Source organism: Lemur catta, chromosome 2 (genome assembly GCF_020740605.2).
Source record: "Lemur catta isolate mLemCat1 chromosome 2, mLemCat1.pri, whole genome shotgun sequence".
In the NCBI taxonomy this organism is placed as follows: domain Eukaryota; kingdom Metazoa; phylum Chordata; class Mammalia; order Primates; family Lemuridae; genus Lemur; species Lemur catta.
The window spans coordinates 85,692,875-85,711,323 of record NC_059129.1 but is presented as its reverse complement, the minus strand read 5'-3'; the positions used below and the strand labels follow the sequence as shown (position 1 = coordinate 85,711,323).

The 18,449-nt window shown below is 48.2% G+C and overlaps 1 protein-coding gene across 1 annotated transcript in view; it reads left to right on the top strand.

Annotated features, from left to right (window-relative positions):
* The window catches only part of GABRR2 (gamma-aminobutyric acid type A receptor subunit rho2), a 35,294-nt gene extending 18,098 nt beyond the window's left edge, over window positions 1-17,196 (top strand). Inside the window, exons 3-9 of the mRNA XM_045544015.1 lie at window positions 4,337-4,404; window positions 6,807-7,030; window positions 7,842-7,924; window positions 8,120-8,260; window positions 10,972-11,124; window positions 12,455-12,651; window positions 16,822-17,196. Coding sequence (XP_045399971.1) covers window positions 4,337-4,404; window positions 6,807-7,030; window positions 7,842-7,924; window positions 8,120-8,260; window positions 10,972-11,124; window positions 12,455-12,651; window positions 16,822-17,133 — 1,178 coding nt within the window. The 3' untranslated portion in view covers window positions 17,134-17,196. The remainder of the gene's footprint in view (window positions 1-4,336; window positions 4,405-6,806; window positions 7,031-7,841; window positions 7,925-8,119; window positions 8,261-10,971; window positions 11,125-12,454; window positions 12,652-16,821) is intronic.
* The last annotated feature ends 1,253 nt before the right edge of the window (window positions 17,197-18,449 follow it).

Below are 18,449 nucleotides of genomic sequence, written 5' to 3'. Positions count from 1 at the left end.
CAGAAGATGAAATCCTGAAGCTACAAGCATAAAAAAATGCTCAAACTCATTGATAATTAGAAAAATAAACCTTAAAACAACTCTGAGAAAGAACTTGATGTCCATCGGATAGGCAAACATGAGAAAGTTGGATCGTGACAAGTGCTGTGAGGCAATGGGCTTTGGGGAGCCCTCGAGCACTGCCGGTGGGTGTGATCGTGTGTCTGCACAGTGCACAGGGTGGCACCTGGTGCCAGGCCCCGCGTCGCCTGGAGTCAAGAACACAGAGCTGCCGCAGGATCACGGGACGTGAGGGATCTGGGAAGAGCTGGGGAAGTCAGCGAGGGTCTGGCAAGGGGAGATCGGAGGTCGGAGAGCAGTCACTCTCCACGTCAGCCTGAAGCCTACTGGGGGTGGGGAGGGGGAGATTGACTTTTGGGAGGCCGCACGTGCCTGGCTGCCCCCGCGGGCCTGCTGCTGGGCTTGGCGCTGCTGGTCAAAGAGCCTCCAGGATCTTACCTTACTGCCCTGGCGAGGGCCGTCAGTACAGTGTTGAATGGTAGTGGCATCAATGGGCGTCTCGTCTCATTTCTGATTTCAAAGGAAATCTTACAACATTTTACTATTAAATATAATATTCAATGTTGATTTTTTTGGTAGCTCTCCTTTATCAGATTGAGGAAATTCCCTTCCATTCTTTATTTTTAAAAATCATAAATAGGTACTGATTTGAACAAAGGCTTTTCTGGCAACTATTGAAGTAATTAAATAATATTCCTCTTTTAGTCTGTTATTGTGGAAAATTATATTCATTGTATGTTTTATAGTTTCTAGTTTTATGCAGAAATTCTCAATCTTAATTTTTAAAAATTTCTTTGTATGTAGTAAACTTAGTTATTTTAAAGTCTATCCTATTTCAGTAACCGAAGCCCCCATGAGTCTATTTACATACTCTGTTTTCCTGCTGGTTATTGTATCTGTCTTATTTTCTTATGTGCCTGGTTATCTTTGCTTATAAACTATATATTATATTTATAATATCTTTAAAAGAAATAATTGGAGACCAAGGATGATGTCATCTTCCTCCAGAGAGGATGTGTGTCTATTTCTGCCAGGTACCTGGTGGCACTGGCACCCAAGGCTGCTTGAGGGCAGTACCTCTCCAGACAGCTTTGACTGTGCTCAGTGACTGGCGTAACTTGGAGCTGACCTGCAAGCCCTGCACGGGCCTATCTACTCTGGTTCACCTTCGCTGCCAGGGTATACTCTTTGGGGTCCCAGTGTAAGCAACTCTACGTGGTAAGCCCCGGATCCTAATTCCTGTCCCACAGCTCCTGAAGTCATCAAAAGCATCTCTCAGCCTCTCAGCTCCCCTCCTGAGTTGGCGAATGCCCCTGGAAGTCAATCCAAATACTGGGCCAATCTCCTTGGGCTTCTACTTCCCTCCAACCCCCCAGTCCTGGCCATTTTGTTAACTTTGATGCCTTCAAAAAGAAGTTTTTATATTTTGTCCAACTTTTTTGTTTTCAGTAGAAATGTTAGTGTGAATTATTTAGTTTGCTGCTACTGGGTGGAAGTCTTTGATTGATTTTCTAATGTTAAAACCAGTCTTGCATTCCTGGAGTAAGCCTGATTTGGACATGATTTATTATGTTTTTTTATTTATTGCTGGGTGTGAATACAGCCCTAATGTGTGCTTTCCAGGACCGTGTGAAGAGAAATAATGGTAGAAAGGCTAGGAACCAAGAAGAGCCCTTGGCTAAACATGGCTTTCCCTCATGCTGCCTTGAATTTGTCACCTAACCGGCTATAGTACCAGAAGTCCTGGCAAAGATGTCTGTGTGGCTCACCAGACCCCTCCCTGCCAGTAGAAAACCCCATGGCAACGTTAAGGGGCCAGTTAGGAGCACCTTGTTAGTTAACAAGACAATTTTCCTTGTAACACCTGGTAGGACTGAACCCTACTCAAAACATAAAATTATTCACCGAAGAAGGAGAAAGACCAGTCATTTGCAAGAATTTCTCCCAAAACCAGGTTGGGAAGGGCCACAAAGTGGAGAGATCAGGAGAGCTGGGCAGTGGAGCAGGTCAAAGGCAAAGCTCAGACCCAGGAAAGCAGGACTTTTCATCTCTGTTTAAACTTGAGGTGTGAGGTTCCCTGAAAGCAGCCCTGGGGCCTCCTGAATACACAGTGTTTACCTCCAACAGCTCAGTGCGCCAGGAAGGTTGGCGACTGCCTTGCAGTCGTTATCACATTTCTCCTTGAAAGGGCACTGGAGCTCTGGAGAGCGAGCCAGGCCCCGAGAACAGAGAGACACCGCTAGAGGCACGCAGCAAGCTGATACATTTTATCTGGAGAGTGCCTGAGCCAAAGCCAGCTCCTGGTTAAACACTGTGCACATTATCAGAAAACCAGGCTGCCGGGAGGCGGGTCCAAAGAGGGCCGTCGCGGTACTATTTCTTCCTTTTGGCTCCCGGACTACTGGATGGAGCAGGTCCCTCAGCACTTTAGAGAAAGGGGGCGTGGGGGGCATGGGAGCCAGGGAGAGCGCGGCACACTTTCCACAGGAGGCAGGGCTTCCTGGGGGGACAGCTCCACGGACTAAGGACGGTCCCCAGCGCAGGAAATGAGCAAGGTTGGGAGCCCCAGCAGGGAGTGGGGAACTGCCACTGGGAGAGGGCCCCAGCCAGGCAGCCGCAGACCTCCCCGGGACTGCAGGTCCCCGGGGTTGCAGGCCCCTCAAGAAAAGCCAGTTAGTGAGCCTTGAGGAGGGGCCTCCTCCCACACTGACCATTCCATTTCCAGCACCTTCAAAGCACGCTTGGGGCCTGGACTAAAAGGAGAATGCAGCTGTCAGAGCAGGAATTTCTCACAGGTCCCACCTAAACTGTCGTTTGAGGAACACAGGAAAATAGAAACATCAACTTACACCCTGATTTATCTAAGAGGGAAAAACAAAAATAAAAAATACGGCATTGTGCTTATTTGCTTTCATGTCTAAGAATCCAGAAAATATTCACTCATTCCCACCAGTAATAAGTCAAATACTTCCATCCTATCAGGCTCAGCCCAAAAATGGATCTTTAATGGTGGGATTTCAAATGTTAGCAAGCCTACGGGGGAGATTTTGGGGGGTCAGTGAGCCCATCCAGTGCCCTGGACCCCTCCAAGGGGACCCCACCCTGCATTTGGGCTGGAACTGAGGATTGAGCCATGTAGTTCCTACTTACTTCATGTCAGGATGTCTGACCCTCCTTCCCTGCCCACAGCCAAAGTCTCAGTCCCTTCCAGGTCTTCTCATTCCCTAAGACCCACACTCACCCTGCCCCACTAGGGCTCTCCCCACTCAGACCACCGTGGGGCAGACTGTCCTGGTCCCACGCTCCCTGGTCAGGGCTCAGAGGACCCAGCTGCAGCTGGGCTGGCCTCTGGACAATGTCCCGTCCCCAGAAGGCCCAGCCCAGCTGCCAGCCAACTCTCTCCAGAAACAGTTTTTGGCTGTGAGTGTAATAGTATTTGTTCCTATGTTTGACAGACACAGGCTTTTAGTTTTTCTCTCCGAAGTTTTTTTAATATTAAAATCTAAAAAAATTTACTGAAGCATAATGTAAATACAGAAAAGTGCACAGATTATAAGTGGACAGCTCACTAAATTATCGTAAAGTGAACTTACCAATGTAACTATCACCCAGCTCAAGAGAAAGGACAGAGAAACTTAGTTCGAGACAGCTTGCCACCAGCCGGATGAAATTCAGTGCTAGTTTCTGTGCTAGGTATTCTCACACTTCTAATCTGAGAAAGCCTGAAAAGATTTCAAAATCTCTTACAGTAGTGTCTTTCACCGTGATGTAAGTTTGTGCAGAGAAGACCTGTCTCACACTGGGATGAAGGCCTCCAGTGGGCAGGACCCCAGCTATACATTAGGTCCTCTGGGGGTAGAATCCGAATGACTGAATGAATCCAGACCGGGGAACGCGGGTGCCCCAGTTCAGAGTCTTTAGAGGTCACAGGAGGACAAACAACCAGTCTCCACTCAGGCACATTATTACCTCCACCCTACAGGGACAGCCCTGGGATGTAGGAAGTTGTTATCCTGCTCATCTGATTCATCCAACAAACCTGGATTAAACATCCACCTTGGCCCAGGGACGGCAGCTAAGTCAGGCACTGTCCCTGCCCTCACGGAGAAGGCTCAGGCACCCAACATGTCAGGAACTAGCAAGAAAACCTCACAGAGTTCTGCCCCCTGCCGCCCCCTGCTCCGGTCCTGGCTCCCCCAGGGAGGGTGCTGGGGCTGTCTCCAGCCTGGGGGTAGAGAGGAAGGTGTCTTAACCAGCTGTCTCTGCTCTTCCGCAGGCCCTGCCATCCCGGTGGGCGTGGACGTGCAGGTGGAGAGTCTGGATAGCATCTCGGAGGTGGACATGGTACGCAGCGCCCTGGCTGGGCGGTCTGCAGCTGGGGATGGTGTGGGCTGAGTGCTGCGAGAGCCTGTGGCCGGGTGAGCCTGGGCGGTGCAGGCTGCGCTGTGTGGGCAGAGCGGGAGCTAAAGCTGACAAGATGGGAACTTGGAAGTTGGCTCAGGTGCAATGAAATCTGGAGTGGGGATCCTCAAGCTTCATGGCCAAAGATAACTTGAGGGGTTGGTTAAATGCAGATTCCTGGGCTCCAACACACACCTCCTAAAGCAGAATCTCTGGGAGTGAGGCCCAGCACTTTGCATTCTGAACACACTGCTCAATTGGTGCAAGTGGTCAGATGAAACACACTTGGAGGAGTGCTGGAGGGGGACAGTCTCAGGCTGAAAGTCTGCAGTTCTTTGATTCTCAGTTCCTGCCTTAGCGCAGCTCCCTGACCCACTCCTTGGCACCCCATGTCTACCCCAACTTTACCACCGCATGCACACACACACCCCGGCTGTCTGGCAGAGGCTACCCCCTCCCCACCGCCACCCCCGTCTCGTCCTCCTGTGCACTTCTCTCCCAGTTTGCAGACATCTTCTTTTGTCAGCCTTAGGGACCTTGAACATGTTCTTGCTTTGGCCCTCTCCACAGCTGTGTCCTTGTCCTTTAGGTCTCAGCTACGATGAACCTTCTTCAAAGAGACTTACTTCCCTGACCTCCTGACCCGGAGTTTCTGTTTTTCCTTCATAGCCCACATCATTTATAATTGTGCTATATATTTATTTTGGGGGTTTCTTGTATATTGGTCATCTCCCACACTTGACTACAAGCTCCATGAGTGCAGGGACTTGTCTTTTATTTTTCACTCCTATGTCTCCACTGGGGGCCCTCAAAACATGTGTGGAATGAATGAAAGTGGGGGAGGCTCCCCTTCCTCACTGCAACGCCGTCGTATGCCCTTGAGGGGCAAGGGCTGCCCTGGCTCCTGGCTGACCCAACACAACAGGGCTCATGTGATTGATACTGATGCTGTGCACCTTATAGCTCCAGCACCTGGCAAAAAATGGGGTCATGCAGGCATGACAGTTTCCAAGATGCTAGAGCGTACACTGCCTGCCCCTTTGGATGTCCAACATCTGGGTCCAGCTGCAGAACCAGGTGAGTCTGGGACCAGTCTGGCTGCCTGAGACCTGAGCCAACCCAGATGTCCTCTCTGGGTGTGAAGACTCTCCGTCCCGTGTGGCTCAGGATTCCAGGAAGAGGTGTCTAGAATGACTTGCCTGTCTTAGAGTAGCCACCAACCAGTGGGAAAGCAGGCAGACTCCAGCACAAAGAAGGTGGGATGTAGGTAACGTCCAAGGTGGCCATGCACGGCTGGTGTTTGTGAGCCTGCAGTGTGGCACTCCCCCGGGCAACCTCCCCCAGAGCATGCTGTCCACCTGTGTGCCCTAGAGGGAAAGAGCAGGGGGGCACTTAGCTGATCTCCTCCTACTCCTGTATTGGCTGTTCTCCTTGTGGGTGGAAGGCGTGTTCCTGGCAGGTGCTGATGCCCCGGGGGCTGGGACCAGTCTAGGTCAGACTCTCATGTAGGCACAATCTCAGTGCCCATTCTTTCCTCCCTTCCTGGGGCTCCCTCTGGGCCTGCCACCACCATGCACTCCTCCCATCCTTCCTCCACCTGCTCCCAGAAGAGGATCTTTTGGGCAGTTATTTTCCCATTTGCTCCTTGTGCCTTAGCTCTGGTGTGGAGAAGGGCCATACTCTTGGTTTAAGGCAACAACTGTGTGGGCAAGGAGACACTTTTTAACAGGATAAGCTTTCTGGCTGAAATTATAGTAGGTATACAGCTGTCCATCCCCTCATCCATTATGCCCCCACTTTTCCATCCAGCAATGATTTACTCAATTGTATTCAACTCAACAGTGAATGGGGATTCAATGGTGGACAGGACACGCTTCTTCCTTCAAGGATCTTATAAGTCTAATGGTAGAAACCCTCCTAGAGGGACACTTTATGGTCCAGGTTCTGCAAGTGGCCACTAAGCTGAAGTGGAATGGTTAGCGGTGGGTAAGAAACCCTGGGTGCAGAGGCCTAGGTGAGAGAGAGCAGGGCTTTGGGGAAATCCTGCCCTACTGGCCACCAGAGCAGGCTGTTGGCATCACAGTTGCAGTTTTCATTTGCAAAGACTGAAGGGCTGGTTGCTCAGTCTCCTGGGCTCCAACCTCATGTTGCATAAAAATGAGCCATTCTCCTTCAGACTGCAGCAGTGCCATTGCCTCAGAGGTTGTGCCGTGGAGCTGCAGAACTGTTCCCTCCCACTCTCGAGGCTGAGCCTGAGATGTCCAGTACGGTGGTCGATGGTGAGTAGATTGTAAGGAAGGAGGCTTCTAAACCATTTCTGTCTGGTCTCGCCCCTGCTCCCACAGGACTTCACCATGACCCTGTACCTGCGGCATTACTGGAAGGATGAGAGGCTGGCCTTCCCCAGCACCAGCAACAAGAGCATGACCTTCGACGGCAGGCTGGTGAAGAAGATCTGGGTCCCAGATGTCTTCTTTGTTCACTCCAAAAGGTCATTCATTCACGACACCACCACTGAAAACATCATGCTGAGGGTGTTCCCGGATGGCCACGTGCTGTACAGCATGAGGTAGCTGTCCAGGGGTCATTGTTCCTTTGTCCAATGCGACTCCAGGATGCATAGTCAGTCCCTTTGACACTGAAGAGCCTGTCATTGTGTGGGTCTGTGGGCTGTGTGGGATGGTCTGAGCCTTCTGCTGCCAGTCAGAACTGTCTGGACATGAAATGGCCACCCCCGTAGGTGGCAACTTCCACTTCACTGGGGGGCCTTAAGCTTGGATCAGAAGACAACTTTGGCCTGAACAAGTTGATGGAGACAATGCGCTTTTATGTATTGGGCATTGTACCTACTGTACCTTTCATCCCTGAGAGCCTACAATTTTAGTTGACTGGTAAGAAGGATTTTACAAAAACACCAATGGCTACTGATTATTGGGTGCTACTGCAGATGGGCTTTGGGGCTAACCTGAGTGACTGAAGAGTCTATTCCACATCGTCCTGGCCTGCTTGTAAGTTCACAAGAACTAAGTGCTGCTACCAGGCACTTCCTGGCCTAGGGAAGGGTGGGAAGGGAGGGGAGGCCTAACCTCCAGGCATCTCTGGGGGAGGTGGCCCTGCCGGCTGAGGGCAGTGCCCAGAGGAGGGTGCAGGTGTGAGCCGCTAGCAGCCAGTGCCCCCTGTGGCTGGGGGAGGGGCACGGCTCACCAGCCCCATGAAGGGGACCTGGCCGCGCACTAATAATCTGCTGCAGAAGACAAAACTCTACTTAGATACCTATGTTTCCAAACTTCTGAAGCAGATGTGAGGAGGCAGCTGCTCTTGGTTGCAGGTGCGTGGGCCAGTAACTAGCACAAGCCGATGTCTATGTTTGGGTTGTCTAGGATTACGGTCACCGCCATGTGCAACATGGACTTCAGCCACTTTCCCCTGGACTCCCAGACCTGTTCTTTGGAGCTGGAGAGCTGTAAGTATCAGCTTCCCCCCTAGTGGCTTCACTGTATTCCCTCTGCGACCTTTGTGCCATTTGAGTCACCATGAGACAGCACCGCCTGCCAGCGCCAGGGCCTGTTTCCTCCTAGACCGGCGCAGGAGTTCCCTGTCGCTTCACCCTGCGTCAGAAGCAAAGGGGTCAAATTAACTTATTTTCCTCTCCCCAAAGATGCATACACAGATGAAGATCTGATGCTGTATTGGAAGAATGGGGACGAATCCCTGAAAACAGATGAGAAGATCTCCTTGTCCCAGTTTCTGATTCAGAAATTTCACACAACTTCCAGACTGGCCTTCTACAGCAGCACAGGTAGCTAACTTTCTCCACAGGCTGATTCAAATGTGAAAAAAACCCACATTTGAATTCTTCTGTATCCTTAACCCCAAGGAAAATAAATTTTGATTACTAAAATAATGCGTAGTCCCACAAAATACACATAGCACTTAAAAGCAGAAAGCAAAGCATAGAGAAGTTGCCATCTCCTGAAATCCCGTCACCAGAGGGAATCACTCCCCACAATTTAGCATACACTGTTCAAGACATCTTGTTTCACTTGTGTAATTTTACAAAGTTGGGGTCATATTGTACATGCTGTTCTCTAAGCGGCTTCATTCTACTGAACACTATGGATGGATAGCTTTCTGAGGAAATGTATTTTATTACCTATATTGAGATCTATAGATTTATTTATTTATTTATTTTGAGACAGAGTCTCGCTCCGTTGCCCAGGCTAGAGTGAGTGCCGTGGTGTCAGCCTAGCTCATAGCAACCTCAAACTCCTGGGCTCAAGCCATCCTCCTGCCTCAGCCTCCCGAGTAGCTGGGACTACAGGCATGCACCACCATGCCCGGCTAATTTTTTCTATATATATTTTTAGTTGGCCAGATAATTTCTTTCTATTTTTAGTAGAGACAGGGTCTTGCTCTTGCTCAGGCTGGTCTCAAACTCCTGACCTCGAGCGATCCACCCGCCTCGGCCTCCCAGAGTGCTAGGATTACAGGCCTGAGCCACCGCGCCCGGCCTATAGACTTATTTTTAATGCTTAGTGTAACCTCTTCTCAGACCCTGGGCCAGGTTTGAAGTTTTGAGAGGATCAGTTTATCAGCTCTTCTCTAATTTCACCATTAGCTCTTGTGTTAGTTTCCCGGGGCTACCCTTAACAAGTACCACCAACTAGGCACTTAAAACAATAAAGATCTATTCCCTCACAGTTCTGGAGGCTAGAAGTCCAAAGTCCCTGCTCCCTCTGCAGGTTCTAGGGCGGAATCCTTCCTGCCTCCTCCTAGCTTGTGGTGGCTGCCAGCAATTCTCAGCTTCCCTTGGCTCGCAGCTGCGTCTCTCTGATCTCTGCCTCCATCATCACATGGCCTTCGTCCCGTGTCTGTGTCTTCACGTGGAGTTCTGTGTGCCCACGTCCAATTTTCCCTCTTCTGTAAGGATATCAGTCATTGAATTAGAGCCCCTACTAATCATCTTGCCTTGATTACATCTGCAAAGACTCCGTTTCCAAATAAAGTCACATCCACAGGTACTGGGAGTTAGGACTTCTCACACAATGTCCCTTTAGTTCAGCAGGTGATCACTGCGGGTCTCCACGTGTGAGGGGTGTGCTAGGGCCTGAGGGGGTTAGAACTATGCTCAGCTCTTTGTCCCTGCCCTCAAGGATTTTCAAGGAACTGAGCAGAAGTCCCATAGCATGGAAATGCTCAAGACATGCAGTAGTGTATACGTGAGTGCCAAAATGTCCATCTGTGTAGAGTGAATGATTTAGGCTCTGGAAAAGAGAGACTAGATCACGATTGGCTAGAATGACTGAGGCCAGCCGTCTGGAGGAGTTGAGCGCAAGCTGGACAGGTGGGCGGGGAGAGAAGAGGCTCAGAGATGGGAGTGAGCAGTGTGGGCGGAGGCCTGTGACCGCAACCTGGCTGCACGTGAGGAGCCCCGGGGAGCTTTATGGCGAGGTTCTGGGTCAATCATTCTGGGCCGGGGACCTAGGCATGGGGATGTTTTAAAAGCTCTCCAGGTTCATAGCAGCACTATTCATAATAGCCAAAAGGCAGAAACAACCCAAGTGTCCATCAACAGATGAATGGAAAAATAAAATGTGGTATATATACACAATGGAATATTACCCAGCCCTGAAAAGGAATGAAATTGATTCGCGATACAATGTGGATGAATCTTGAAACCATTATGCTAAGTATAATAAACCAGTCACAAAAGAACATACATTGTATGATTCTGCTTATATGAAGTACCTAAAATAGGCAAATTCACAGAGACAGAGATAGAATGGAGGGTCCCAGGAGCTGGGGACAGTGGAATAGAGAGTTATTATTTAATGGGTGCAGAGTTTTTCTTTGGGATAATGTATAAGTTCTGGAAATGCATAGTGGTGGTGGCGGTACAGCAATGTGAATATACCTAATGCCAGTGTCTTGTACACTGGCCTGAGCACTGGAGACCCATGTTGACCCAAGCTCATCCGTGACTCAGTCTGAGATCTTGGAAAAGCCTTGGAGAGTCCCATTCCCTCATGTCCCCAGTGTCAGACTTTAGAATCAGGTGACAGCCTGCCTCTTCTTGCAATGGATGTGGAAATCGTGTGAGTGCCCAGCCTCACAATAAGGAGGACAGGGTTGTGAGCCCAGCTCCCCTGGCTCCTGCCTCAGTGGTACTGGCCTCAGCGAGGCAGAACCACTCCAACTTCTTGCACTCTGGAGTTTCGAGTCACTCTGGAAACATGCTTGGAGTTTGCAAGTAACAAATAGCAAACAAACAACTAAAACTATGCTTCTGTTTAGTTCTACCCTTCCTCAAATGCTATGAAGAAAAGTTAGGTAATATCGCACAGGACAGTCAATGTATAAGATGATATTAGCAACAGAGAGGGCTTAGATTGTGGAAAAGAAAGGTATTATATTAAGCCAATTGCTCATGAATTTTAACCTTCTGTTGCTGATGACAGCAATGTCAGGAGTTTATTTCTAACCTCACTGGCTTCCTCCCGTGTCCCCCAGGCTGGTACAACCGTCTGTACATTAACTTCACGCTGCGTCGCCACATCTTCTTCTTCTTGCTGCAAACCTATTTCCCCGCCACCCTGATGGTCATGCTGTCCTGGGTGTCCTTCTGGATCGACCGCAGAGCTGTGCCTGCCAGAGTTTCGCTGGGTAAAAGCATTTCATAAGATGTGGTAGGGTGGCTATTTTTTTAAAACTGATTACAGTGCGAAGAAAAGTACAATCTTTATTCAGAGTTCTGAACTGATGAGCTGTCAGAGTTGGAAGGAGCAACTTTTCCTTCTGCTTCTTGCCTTCCCCATTCACACGCTGGCCTGTTTCCTCTGCCACAGTATGAGAACCACAGGGAGCTAAAACTCCATCAGCTGTGACTGCATCACTTTAGCTGGCCTATTTGGGGTATAGACGTCCACGACTGGCAGTATCAGAACTCAGTACTTAGATAAATAAGATGATTCTGCAAATGCCAACAATTTATTCTGTACGTACAAAAACTCCATTTGCTGGCCTTGTTTAGACAGACTGAGGGCTTGGAGGCAGGGCCCACAATACTGGATTTCTGGGAAGGGGAGGGCTGCGTTCCCTGGAGCTGTGGTTTCGCCCTTCACAGACCCTGAATTCCAGAGTGAAAGCTTACAACTCATCGTTGTAAATGTGGACAAAATTAGGTTGGGCTTTGAGAAATGTGAGGGTTTAACCAGCAAGAAGGCACCATGGAGAAGAAACTAGCACGATAGGCTTCTGAGAATTGCCACAGCCTTCGTGGACTTAATAAGCGTGGCTTAGATGAGGGAGAATGTCTTCATTCCTTGAGGTTTGGAAAAGTTGCTTTAGAGATATTCTTTAGTCTCTGTCTTTTTTTTTTTTTTTTTTTTTTTTTGAGACAGAGTCTCACTCTGTTGCCTGGGCTAGAGTGCCGTGGCATCAGCCTAGCTCATAGCAACCTCAAACTCCTGGGCTCAAGCGATCCTCCTGCCTCAGCCTCCTGAGTAGCTGGGACTACAGGCATGTGCCACCATGCCCGGCTAATTTTTCTATATATACTTTAGCTGTCCATATAATTTCTTTCTATTTTTAGTAGAGATGGGGTCTTGCTCTTGCTCAGGCTGGTCTCAAACTCCTGAGCTCAAACAATCCACCCGCCTCGGCCTCCCAGAGTGCCAGGGTTACAGGCGTGAGCCACCGCGCCCGGCCTAGTCTCTGTCTTTAATTCCACATCAGAGGAAAGGACCTGCTGGACCTTGGCAGCCACGTCACAGAAAGCCAGTCTCCGAGGGGCTTGAAGGGAAAGCAGAGGGGCAGCCAGTTGGGGGGCGGGGGCAGAGAACAGGCCCGGCTGCTGGTGCAGCAGATCCTAGCAGATGTCCAGGGAATTTCTCATTCAATTTAAGAGGTAGAGAATGTAGAATTGAGCCCTAGTGAGCTGTGGGGGGCATCTCTATAGCACTGTCAGCAGCTGGACTAAGACTGGGTGTTGCAGGCATCACCACGGTGCTGACCATGTCGACCATCATCACGGGCGTGAACGCCTCCATGCCCCGCGTGTCCTACATCAAGGCCGTGGACATCTACCTCTGGGTCAGCTTTGTGTTCGTGTTCCTCTCGGTGCTGGAGTACGCGGCCGTCAACTACCTGACCACGGTGCAGGAGCGCAAGGAGCGCAAGCTGCGGGAGAAGGTGGGTTTCTTCCTTCCCTTGTCTAAGCCCTGCTGCGGGTTCGATGAAAATGAGAAGGTCGGCGGGGCAGAGGGCCCACCAGGGTTTGCAGGTAGCAAAAGGAGAAGCTGATGCAAAAGGAGGAGGATCCATGTTAGAATAGGTTCCAGCTTCTACCAGAAAGGATCCCAGAAAGCAGAAAGTCTTGGACAAAGACTGGGAACGGAAGACTTGGGTTCTTAGACCCATCTCTGCTATGCGTGGCCTCAGTTTCCTCATCTGTAAAAGGGGCATAACAGAACCCTCACCTCCCAGGGTTATTGTAAGAGTCACATGGGATAATGTATGTGAAAGCTGTTTTGAAACTGTAAGGTTCTAGACACAAACTATCACTATTATTACTGAACATGTCCAGAGAAAATACCTCCCTGTCCTATGACCAGAGAAGGGGAGAGTTCTAGAAAAAAAAGCTCCTTTATTTATCACTGCTCTGGCCCAGTGAAAATTCAGCCACATTAAAGACTAAAGATAAATATTTTGTATTTATTTATTAGAAATACTATACTGCACTATACTACAGTTGGCCGTTCAACAATATGAGGGCTGGGTGCCAACTCTCACACAAGTGAAAATTCAAGTATAACTTTTGGCTCCCACAAAACTTAACTGCTAATAGCCTACTGTTGACTGGAGGCCTTACTGATAACATAAACAGTCCATCAATACATATTTTGTCTGTTGTATGTATTACAGACTATATTCTTAAAATAAAGTAAGCTAGAGAAAAGAAAATGTTATTAAGAAAATCATAAGAAAGAGAAAATCTATTTCCTATTTATTAAGTGGAAATGTATCACATTAATAATAAAGGTCTTCATCTTTGTCATCATCATACTATGGCGGAAGAGGAGGGGTTGGTCTTGCTGTCTCAGGGGTGGCAGAGGCAGTAGAAAATTTGTGTGTAAGTGCACCTGTGCTGTTCAAAACTCTGTTGTTCCAGGGTCAACTGTATACTGGGAGACAGAATGAAAATGGGAAATTTTACAAAGCAATGTTCATGGGCCTTTGGCTTAGAGAGGGAAAGTCTATTTCATTCATATTCAGACTCTTACTGATCACAGTAAGAAATAAAGAATGCCGACTTTGCTAATCAATGCACTAATCAAAATGAGTATTCCCAAAAGGTGTAGAGATCAAGGAGCATGAAAATCCCACATTTATGCCTATCTGGCTGGTTGTTAGCCCCTTAGCATGAGGGAGCTTTAAATTTTAGGAAAAGAGGATATGTTGCCCTTTCAAAAATAGTTTTTCAATGACCACATTACACCTGTCAAATATTTCCACATTATCTGCAAATAAATTAGGCTGTTCAAGAATTTATTTTTTTCAACCCCTCCACTGCTAAATTTGACTGGCTTAAAAAAAGAATTTATTTTTAAAACTATTCAAACCTTTTGTACTTCAGCATTTGAGTACTTAAGTTTTCAATAATTTGTACATTGATCATTATCAAAGACCTTTGAATTATATTTAAACACTTTGGATTTATAACCCATTAGACTTTCCTGTATACAGTCATGCAAAAAATAGCAAAGCCTTCATCGGACAAATACGGGTTCATGAACCATTAACCATGCATAACTTGTATTCAGGCAGTTCCTTAACCTGCTTCCATACGATGGGTCCTGGTCTTTGCCAGTGATTATATGACACTGTTCAAAGAGCAACAGGGAAGTCATACTCAGAAAGGCCTTTGGGCCCGTAGGTCTGTCTCTCTGTGTGAGAACAGACATCTGGGAGGTGAAAGCTTATACTTCACTGTTTTCAAACATGTTATTTAAAGGCAGAGACACATAGTTGCTGGAGGGCACACGGTGGTGGGCAGACATCAAATCTCTCTCCTGCTGCCCCACAGAGAAACCAATATTCCTGATCATTAAGATGGTCCCCAGTAAAGAGGTTGCCAAGTGGGAGCCACGGAGCACCTGCCCTGGAATCACCTGAGCCTGTTAAAAATAAAGATTCCCAGGCCATACCCCAGCCCTACTGGTCAGACGCTCTGGGGATGGCACCCTGGAGTCAGCATTTCTAACAAAGTCTCAGGCTCGCTGAGGTTTGACCTACACTCCATACAGGACACAGCTGCCTGCGACTGGGTAGACCCACCCCTAGTTCAAATGGTGAACTCTTTCTTAGAAACAAGCTGATGCGGAAAAGAGGGATTAATTGGAATATTTGGCATTTCCTGATTCTAACTCAAAATCATAGGAGAAAGGTCTGTTTTCATTTTAGCAGAAAGTATTGCAGTTTAGAGCAGGTAAAAGAAGTAAAGACCTGTGCCTTAAATAAATAAATAACCCCAATGACAATATCTCACAATTTTATCAAAGTTTGGGTGTGATTATACCTAAATGCAGGCCGGGCACAGTGGCTCATGCCTGTAACCCTGGCACTCTGGGAGGCCGAGGCTGGTGGATTGTTTGAGCTCAGGAGTTCGAGACCAGCCTGAGCAAGAGCGAGACCCCGTCTCTACTAAAAATAGAAAGAAATTATATGGACAGCTAAAAAATATATATAGAGAGAGAAAAATTAGCCGGGCATAGTGGCGCATGCCTGTAGTCCCAGCTACTTGGGAGGCTGAAGCAGTAGGATCGATTGAGCCTAGGAGTTTGAGGTTGCTGTGAGCTAGGCTGACGCCACAGCACTCTAGCCCAGGCAACAAAGTGAGACTCTGTCTCAAAAAAAAAAAAACAAAAAAAAACCTAAATGCAAAGAGTTGAATAAATGACCTCTTACTAATATCTATGGGTCCATGTTAATTATTCAAAAATGAGTTAATATGTTACTTAATTACTGTTACTGATGGGAAAAGACATAGAAATAATAATGAAACAATCAAATCTGCTGAAAAAAAATAGTCCCCCAACCACAAATGATTTCTTCAAGCATAAGAATACTTTGAGTAACTCTAATTTCACATTAGAATTCATTTATCTATTTTTGCATTCCAAAGCTATATGATATTCATCTATTTTAAGATCTATAAATTATAGAAGGCAGGTTGTGAAATGTCATTATTTCATTTTTCCAAATGGAAAAAACAGAGGCACTGAGGGGCTGGGGCCAGGTCAGAAACATGCTGGCGTCAGCAGGTTGGGAGGAATAAACCCATGGCCAGTCGGCTGGTCAAGCAGGCCTCGTGCTTTCGGCCAACACTGACAGTCCAGGCACCAGTGGAAGCCCACTCTCTGCTGACTCAAACTGTGGGGAGAAATCAAGCAAAACTATCCTCTTCCCTCTTAGACTTTCTTATAAACATTTTCATGCTTGCAGAAACAATCGAAAGAATAGGGAAATGTACATCCATACACCCACAGCTGGGTCTAGCACTGCTGACATTTTGCCATTTTTGCGTGAGTGCTTTCTCCCATATCAGCATATTTTTGTTGGTGCAGTTGAACCTTTTTAAAATACACTGCAAGCGCCATGACCCTTGACTCTAAAATATAACTCTTCAGCATAGGGACACTCTTTCACCTAATCATCTTCTGATTAATGCATGGAGAGGTGATGTCCTACGGCTGAAATCAGTATATGTGGGGTTAAAGTTCTGGCTCTGACACCTGCTGTGTGGTCTCAGGAGAATTGTACAGCTGTCTGGATCTTAGCTTTTGCCTCTGCAGTTGAGGGCATTTGGACTAGATCAGTGGTTCTCAGTAGAAGCACCTGGTAGTTTTTTTTTTTTTTTTTTTTGAGACAGAGTCTCACTTTGTTGCCCGGGCTAGAGTGAGTGCCGTGGTGTCAGCCTAGCTCACAGCAACCTCAAACTCCTGGGCTTAAGCGATCCTACTGCCTCAGGCTCCCGAGTAGCTGGGACTACAGGCATGTGCCACCGTGCCCAGGTAATTTTTTCTGTATATTTTTAGTTGTCCAGATAATTTCTTTCTATTTTTTTAGTAGAGACAGGGGTCTCGCTCTTGTTCAGACTGGTCTCGAACTCCTGACCTCGAGCGATCCTCCTGCCTCAGGCTGCCAGAGTGCTAGGATTACAGGTGTGAGCCACCGCGCCTGGCCCACCTGGTGGTTTTAAACTAAGACTAGTTGTAGTGTAGAGTGGAGCCTGGCCGTGGCCAGTCTGAAGAGCTGCGCAGGTGATTCTAACACTCAGCCCTTGGTGTTTGCTGCCCGCAGTTCCCGTGCGTGTGTGGAATGCCTCATTCAAGAACCATGATGCTGGATGGAAGCTGCAGCGAGTCTGAGGCCAACAGCCTGGCCGGGTACCCGAGAAGCCACATCCGGACGGAAGAAGAGAGGCAAGACAAAATCGTGGTCCACCTGGCCCTGAGCAATGAATCCAACTCCTCCAGGAGGAAGGGGCTTCTGAAGGGCCAGGTGGGTCTGCGCATCTTCCAGCACACCCATGCCATTGACAAATACTCCAGGTTGATATTCCCTGCCTCCTACATATTTTTCAACTTAATTTATTGGTCAGTGTTTTCCTAGGGGCTCCAAGGTGTGGCTGGGAGAGGGCATAGACACCTGCCGGGCTGGACCAGTCGTCGACAGGTGTCCTGTGTCACATTTCACATCTCTCTGAGACAGCCGTCTTCTGCTCTTGTGTGTGAACTAGTTCACAAGAACTCCCCTGCTGTGCCCCCCAGACACTGAGCCTCTCGGGAAGCCTCAGATGCAGGTGTGGAGGGAAAGGGAAAAACCAAGGGCAAGCCTAGGGGCATTCTGGGTTGGAGACAGGAAAGGAGGAGCGAGAAATCTGCACACCCACACAACTGGACTAAGTGCCTACTTAGGAAGGAAGAAAGCTCAGGTCTCAAGCGGGAATGATTTGTCCTGTGTGAGTTCGGCAGCCTATGTGATTTTGCAATATTAGGGGAGATTATTCATTCATCCATATATTCACCCGTTCACTGAATACTGAGGCCCCACCCTGTGCCAGGCGCTGTGGAAATGAACACCTCAGAGAATGTCTCTAAGCTGTGCTCATCCTACGTGTGGCATAACGTACTCCTGCCCTTCTGCCTCCTTCAACCCTGCTTATCCCACAGACCCATCCTGTTTGCTGGTGCTTTTACTCCTAGGTCTGTCTAGAAAAGCATTTCCAGTCTCCTGTGAGGCCCTCTTGAAGCCAGCAGAATGCTTCTCTCCTGGAATCTCCATGCAGGGCAAGCCTAGGGCAGGGGGACAGGTGGGACTTGAGAATTAGTGAGAGCAGAACTTGGTCTTGCAGAGGAAGGGGGCTTGGATCTTCTCTGCTTCTGGGCTCTTCCCTTCCTGCCCCAGAACAATGTCCTCAATAATCTCTGCACCAAAGTCCCGGCCGCACCCCTCCTACTCTAACCAGAAGGGCCCACACTCCAGAATGATCTCTCCCTTACTCCTGCAAGTTAGCAACCCCTTCCTCTGATGCAGCTAAGCTCAGAGTGAGGAAAGCAATCTAATTATTGAGTCTACACTAAGTTGTGAACGACCATTTCTCTTGACCCAGTTTTAGGTGATTGTTAGGTTAACTTGACTCTTTAATTAGTGGAATTTCAGGTGGTATAAAGGACATGATTTTGATAAGGGCCCTTTCTTTAAGTCACAGCACTTGGGATCAGAAGGCAGTTCTTGAGGAGCAGAGAGGCAATGCCCACTGCACATTCTTTGTTTACTGAAGGAGGTGGTTCTGCTCTCTTTCCCTCTGCCCCTGCCAGCCTCCTGCCAGGGTCTGGTGTCTGGCCTAAACTTTGGTCAAGAGTAGAAAAATGGTACAGCAAAACAGAGAGTATAACCTGCCTTAAATCAAGTAAGCTCTGGCCCGA